Genomic DNA, 6,775 nt, shown 5'->3' with positions numbered 1-6,775 from the left:
GGGGGGGGGTTGTAGGGCACCCCGGGGGGTGTCTATTTGTCCCCCCCTACCCTGTCACCCCTATTTTGACCCCCCCCTTCCCCACCAGACCGACTGCTTCAACTACGTGAGGTTCCTGCAGAGCTACAACAGCTCCCACCTCTACGCCTGCGGCACCTACGCCTTCCAGCCCAAGTGCACCTACATCGTGAGTGTCGCCCCCCGGGGGGGTCCCCAAAACACATCATCCCCCCCTCCTCATTTTCCCCCCTCTAGCCCTAGGAATTCGATGCAGGGCAGCCCCCCCTCCAGCCTCAGGAGTATCATGTAGGGCTGTCCCTGTCCCTAAGGGTGTCATTCAGGGGTGTCCCTGTGCCCAGGAGGGTTTTTTGGGGGTGTCCCTGTCCCTAAGGGTGTCATTCAAGGGTGTCCCTGTACCCAGGAGGGTTTTATGGGGGTGTCCCTGTTCCTGGGGGTGTCATTTGGGGGTGTCCCTGTCCTTGTCACAGAAGGGTCATCTGGAAGGTGTCCCTGTCCACAGGGGTGTCAGGCAGGGGTGTCCCTGTCCCCGGGAGCATCATTTAGGGGTGTCCCTGTCCCCAGGAGGACTGTCCAGGGGTGTCCTCCTCCTTGGGAGCATCATTTAGGGCGTCCCTGTCCCCAGGAGGGTTGTCTGGGGGGGTGTCCCTGTCCCCAGGAACATCATCTAGGGGTGTCCCTGTCCCCAGGAGGACTGTCCAGGGGTGTCCTCCTCCTTGGGAGCATCATTTAGGGCGTCCCTGTCCCCAGGAGGGTTGTCTGGGGGGGTGTCCCTGTCCCCAGAAACATCATTTAGGGGTGTCCCTGTCCCCAGGAAGGTTGTCTGAGGGTGTCCCTGTCCCCAGGAGCATCATCTAGGGGTGTCCCTGTCCCCAGGAGCATCATCCAGGGCTGTCCCTGTCCCAGAAGGGTCACCTGGAGAGTGTCCCTGTCCCCAAGAGGGTTGTCTGAGGGTGTCCCTGCCCCCAGGAGCATCATCCAGGGCTGTCCCTGTCCCAGAACGGTCACCTGGAGGGTGTTCCTGTCCCCAGGAGGGTTGTCTGAGGCTCTCCCTGTCCCCAGGAGGGTTGTCTGAGGCTCTCCCTGTCCCCAGGAGGGTTGTCTGAGGCTCTCCCTGTCCCCAGGAGGGTTGTCTGAGGCTCTCCCTGTCCCCAGGAGGGTTGTCTGAGGCTCTCCCTGTCCCCAGGAGGGTTGTCTGAGGCTCTCCCTGTCCCCAGGAGGGTTGTCTGAGGCTCTCCCTGTCCCCAGGAGGGTTGTCTGAGGCTCTCCCTGTCCCCAGGAGGGTTGTCTGAGGCTCTCCCTGTCCCCAGGAGGGTTGTCTGAGGCTCTCCCTGTCCCCAGGAGGGTTGTCTGAGGCTCTCCCTGTCCCCAGGAGGGTTGTCTGAGGCTCTCCCTGTCCCCAGGAGGGTTCTCTGAGGCTGTCCCTGTCCCCAGGAGCGTCATCCAGGGTTGTCCCTGTCCCAGAACGGTCACCTGGAGGGTGTTCCTGTCCCCAGGAGGGTTCTCTGGGGTTGTCACTGTCCCCAGAAGGGTTGTCTGAGGCTGTTGCTGTCCCCAGGAGTCTTCTCTGGGGCTGTTCCTGTCCCCAGGAGTGTTCTCTGGGGCTGTTCCTCTCCCCAGGAGCGTCATCCAGGGCTGTCCCTGTCGCAGAAGGGTCACCTGGAGGCTGTCCCTGTCCCCAGGAGGGTTCTCTGGGGCTGTCACTGTCCCCAGGAGGGTTGTCTGAGGCTGTCCCTGTCCCCAGGAGCATCATCCAGGGCTGTCCCTGTCCCTATAGTGAGTTATAAAGTCCTGTCCCTGTCCCAGAAGGGTCACCTGGAGGGTGTCCCTGTCCCCAGGAGTGTTCTCTGGGGCTGTTCCTGTCCCCAGGAGGGTTGTCTGAGGCTCTCCCTGTCCCCAGAAGCGTCATCCAGGGCTGTCCCTGTCCCAGAAGGGTCACCTGGAGGGTGTCCCTGTTCCCAGGAGGGTTCTCTGAGGCTGTCAATGTCCCCAGGATGGTCGTCTGAGGCTGTCCCTGTCATCAGGAGTGTTCTCTGAGGCTGTCACTGTCCCCAGGAGGGTTGTCTGAGGCTGTCCCTGTCCCTATAGTGAGTTATAAAGTCCTGTCCCTGTCCCAGAAGGGTGATCTGGAGGCTGTTCCTGTCCCCAGGAGGGTTGTCTGAGGCTCTCCCTGTCTCCAGAAGCGTCATCCAGGGCTGTCCCTGTCCCCAGGAGGGTTGTCTGGGTGGTGTCCCCGTCCCCGGGGATGGTTTGGACATGGGGGGGACATGAACAGGGGAGGGGGTCGGGACCCCCACCCACACTCTTTCCCCTCAGGAATTGTCCGGCTTCACCCTGGACCAAGTGGCTTTCGAGGACGGGAAGGGGAAGTGTCCGTACGACCCCACCAAGGGCCACACCGGCCTCATCGTGGGTAGGTGGCACTGCCAAGACCCCCGCTGGGGTGGGAGGGAGTGTCCCTTGCAGGGTTGTCCCCCCTCCCTAAACCCTTCTTCTCCTGCAGACGGGGAGCTCTACTCGGCCACCTTCAACAACTTCTTGGGCACGGAGCCCGTCATCCTCCGCAACCTGGGCCCCCACTACTCCATGAAGACGGAATATCTCACCTCCTGGCTCAACGGTAAGAGCAGAGGGGACAGGATGGGGGACACCCACACCCCGCCACGGCGTTACCCTCCTTCTCCCCCCCTTTCCTCATCCCCCCCAAAATCTTCCGCAGAGCCCCACTTCGTGGCTTCGGCGTACGTGCAGGAGAGCGCGGCCAGCAGCACGGGGGATGATGACAAGGTTTACTTCTTCTTCAGCGAGCGGGCGGTGGAGTACGACTGCTACGCCGAGCAAGTGGTGGCCCGGGTGGCCCGTGTCTGCAAGGTAACGGGGAGAAGATGGGGCAACCCATGGATGGGGACACCATCGTGTCCTCCCCACCCCGTAGCTTCTCGCTGGTGGCCTTGTCTTGGAGAGATGGGGAGGGACTCCACGTCAAGGAGTCGATAGGATGAGGGGGAAGGGTTTTAAACCAAAAGAGGAGGGATTTAGATGACATCTAAAGGATGGATTCAAGGATTGGAGCATCTCCCTTATGAGGAGAGACTGAGAGAGCTGGGGCTCTTTAGGCTGGAGAAGAGAAGGCTGAGGGGAGACCTTCTCAATGCTGACAAGTATCTCAAGGGAGGGTTGAAGGAGAAGGGAACCAGACTCTTTTCAGTGGTTCCCAGTGAGAGGACAAGGGGCAACGGGCACAAGTTGGAACAGAAGAGGTTCCACTTGAATATGAGGAGGAACTTCTTTGGGGTGAGGGTGGCAGAGGCCTGGAACAGGCTGCCCAGGGAGGGTGTGGAGTCCCCTTCTTTGGAGATTTTCAAGACCCTCCTGGATGCTCCTGAGTAACATGCTCTGACAAGCTCTAGGCAATCCTGCTTCAGCAGGGGAGTGGGACTAGATGATCTCTATGGTCCCTTCCAACTCTAAAAATTCAGTGAAAATTCAGAGAAATTCAGTGAAATCTCAGCTGGCAATGACCCATCAACGTGCTCTGGCAGCCCAGAAAGCCCCCCACAGCCTGGGCTACAGCCCCAGCAGGGTGAGGAGGGGGGATTCTGCCCCTCTGCTCCGCTCTGGGGAGACCACCCCACACCATACTGCCTCCAGCTCTGGGGCCACCAACAGCAGAAGGACACGGAGCTGTTGGTGGGGCCAGAGGAGGCCCCAGAGATTCTGGGAGGGCTGGAGCCCCTCTGCTGGGAGGGGGGGCTGAGAGAGTTGGGGGTTTCAGCCTGGAGAAGAGAAGGCTCCGGGGAGACCTTGGAGCCCCTTCCAGTCCCTCAAGGGGCTCCAGGAGAGATGGGGAGGGACTCTGGATGAGGGAGGGGAGCCCTAGGAGGAGGGGGAAGGGTTTGACCCTGAAAGAGGGGAGATGGAGCTGAGATGTGGGGAAGAACTTGTTTGGTGTGAGGGTGGTGAGAGCCTGGCCCAGGTTTCCAGGAGAAGCTGTGGCTGCCCCATCCCTGGAGGGGTTCAAGGTCAGGTTGGAGGGGGCTTGGAGCAACCTGGTCTCCTTGAAGATGTCCCAGCCACTAGAAGGGGTGAAACTGGATGATCTTTAAGGCCCCTTCCAACCCAAACCATCCTGTGATGCCCTGGTGATTCCACCACTTCCCTGGGTTGGAGGGGACCTTGAAGTTCACCAAGACCAACCATCAACCCACCCCTGCCCAACCCACCACTGCCCCACGGCCCTCAGCACCGGCTTTTAGATCCCTCCAGGGCTGGTGTTTGGGGAGGGGAGCCCTAGGAGGAGAAGGAAGAGTTTTAAACCAAAAATTAGGAGATGGAGATGAGATGTGGGGAGGAAATTCTTCCCCCTGAGGGTGGTGAGAGCTTGGCCCAGGTTGCCCCGAGCAGCTGTGGCTGCCCCATCCCTGGAGGGGTTCAAGGCCAGGTTGGAGGGGGCTTGGAGCAACCTGGGCTGGTGGGAGGTGTCCCTGCCCAGCGACTTGGTGGGCTTTAAGCTCCCTTCCGCCCCAAACCATTCCATGATCCTATGATTGATGCCACCTGGATGTCCAGGGGGATGTCGGCGGTGCCCGCACGCTGCAGAAGAAGTGGACCACCTTCCTGAAGGCTCGCTTGGTTTGCTCAGCACCTGAGCAGCAGCTCCACTTCAACCGTCTCCAGGCCGTCTTCACCCTCCCGGGGGCCGACTGGCAGGACACCACCTTCTTTGGGGTCTTCCAGGCCCGTTGGTGAGTCCGTGGGGGGACATCGCAGCCCCACGGGGGGTTCCTTGTCACCGGTGGCACGCCTTAAAACCTTCTCCCTTGACAGGGGGGACGTGGATGTCTCGGCCATTTGCCGGTACCACATCCTGGAGGTGAAGAAGGCCTTTGAAGGGCCCTACAAGGAATATCGGGAGCAGGCGCAGAAATGGGGCCGCTACTCAGATGAGGTGCCCAGCCCCCGTCCTGGCGCGGTGAGTGCCGGTCCCGGTGGTGGGATGGGGGGACAAAAGGGTGGTGGATCTGGCTTACAACCCTAACTTGTCCCCTCCTGTCCCTTTCTTGGCCCCAGTGCATCACCGACTGGCACCGCCAGAACGGCTTCGCCAGCTCCTTGGAGCTGCCCGACAACACCCTCAACTTCGCCAAGAAGCACCCGTTGATGGATGAGCCCATCCTCCCCCACCGCGGGCGCCCCCTCCTCCTCAAAAAAGATGCCAACTTCACCCAGCTGGTGGTGGACAGGGTCTCCGGGTTGGATGGCACCATCTACGAGGTGCTCTTCATCGGCACAGGTACCCGCCGGGGCCTGAGGGGAAGCTCTTGGATGGCTGGGCCAACGTTAATGGGATGAGCTTCAACAAGACCAAGTGCCAGGTCCTGCACTTGGACCACACCGACCCCAGGCTTGGAGAAGGGTGGCTGGAGCTGCCTGGTGGAAAAGGACTTGGGGGTTCTAATTGAAAAGTGGCTGAAAATGAGCCAATGGTGTGCCCAGGTGGCCAAGAAAGCCAAGGGCATCCTGGCTTGGATTAGAAATAACGTGGCCAGCAGAAGTAGGGAGGTGATTGTCCCCCTGTACTCAGCAGTGGTGAGGCCACACCTGGAGTGTTGTGTCCAGTTTTGGGGCACCTCAACACCAGAGAGATCTGGAGGTGCTGGAGCGAGTGCAGAGGAGGGCAACGAAACTGGTGAGGGGGCTGGAAAACAAATCGTATGAAGAGCAACTGAAGGAGTTGGGACTGTTTAGTTTGAGGAAGAGGAGGCTGAGGGGAGACCTCATCACTCTATGACTAGAAAGGACACTGTGGAGAGGTTGGTGCTGGTCTCTCCTCACAGGTAGTGATAGAATGAGAGGGAGTGGCTTCAAGCTGCAACAGGGCAGGTTTAGACTGGACATTGGGGAGAAATTCTTCACAGAAAGAGTGGTCAGACACTGGAAGAGGCTGCCCAGGGAGGGGGTTGAGTCACCATCCTTGGATGAGTTTAAGAGTCGTTTAGATGTGGTGTTGGGGGATATGGTGTAGGGGAGAACTTTGTAGAGTTGATGGTTGGACTCGATGATCCCAAGGGTCTTTTCCAACCTGAATGATTTTATGATTCTATGATTCTCTGAGGGGGGACACGGCGGGTGTGGGGACATCCCTCACCGCCCCACGTGTCCCCCCAGGTGACGGTTGGGTGCACAAGGCCTTGAACCTGGGCTCTCGTGTCCATCTGGTGGAGGAGCTGCAGGTTTTTGAACCAGCACAACCCGTGGAGAGCCTGGTCCTGGCCGGGCGGAAGGTGAGGGGTGTCCATGGGGATGAAGGGTGGGTCCCCCTGGGGTGTCTTATCACCTCAGCCCGTGTCACCTCACCCCCTGTCCCTCGCAGAAGCTGCTCTTCGCCGGCTCCCGTTTCCAGGTGGCCCAGTTGCCCCTGGCCGACTGCGGCCGTTACCAGTCGTGCACGGACTGTGTCCTGGCCCGGGATCCCTACTGCGCCTGGAGCCGCAACGCCAGCCTCTGCGTCCGCACCGACGGCCTCAACGGGTAAGGGGGGGCTCCCCGGGGACTTGGGGGGGGTCACCCCACTGCGGCACCAGCTCCTCCCGTCACCTCCTGGTGCCTCCGTCACCTCTGGGTCTCTCCATCACCTCCGTGTCCCCTCCTTCACCTCCTGGTCCCCCCATCACCTCTGGGTCCCCTCTTTCACCTCCTGATTCCCCCCATCACCTCTGCGTCCCCTCCCATCATCTCTGGGTCCCCCCGTCACTTC

General features: G+C 60.4%; 1 protein-coding gene across 1 annotated transcript in view; it reads left to right on the top strand.

Moving 5' to 3' along the window:
• Positions 1–6,549, top strand: part of LOC106898511 (semaphorin-4C-like) — a gene marked incomplete at both ends in the record, with an annotated part of 7,492 nt that extends 943 nt beyond the window's left edge. Inside the window, 9 exons of the mRNA XM_014959803.1 lie at positions 64–187; positions 2,335–2,431; positions 2,522–2,638; positions 2,738–2,889; positions 4,588–4,763; positions 4,846–4,990; positions 5,089–5,311; positions 6,187–6,302; positions 6,392–6,549. Of these exons, the coding sequence (XP_014815289.1) occupies positions 64–187; positions 2,335–2,431; positions 2,522–2,638; positions 2,738–2,889; positions 4,588–4,763; positions 4,846–4,990; positions 5,089–5,311; positions 6,187–6,302; positions 6,392–6,549 (1,308 nt within the window). The remainder of the gene's footprint in view (positions 1–63; positions 188–2,334; positions 2,432–2,521; positions 2,639–2,737; positions 2,890–4,587; positions 4,764–4,845; positions 4,991–5,088; positions 5,312–6,186; positions 6,303–6,391) is intronic.
• Between the last annotated feature and the right edge of the window lie 226 nt (positions 6,550–6,775).

Source organism: Calidris pugnax, unplaced genomic scaffold (genome assembly GCF_001431845.1).
Source record: "Calidris pugnax isolate Ruff unplaced genomic scaffold, ASM143184v1 scaffold457, whole genome shotgun sequence".
NCBI lineage: Eukaryota > Metazoa > Chordata > Aves > Charadriiformes > Scolopacidae > Calidris > Calidris pugnax.
The sequence above is the reverse complement of the archived record's forward strand: the minus strand, read 5'-3'. Positions and strand labels throughout refer to the sequence as shown.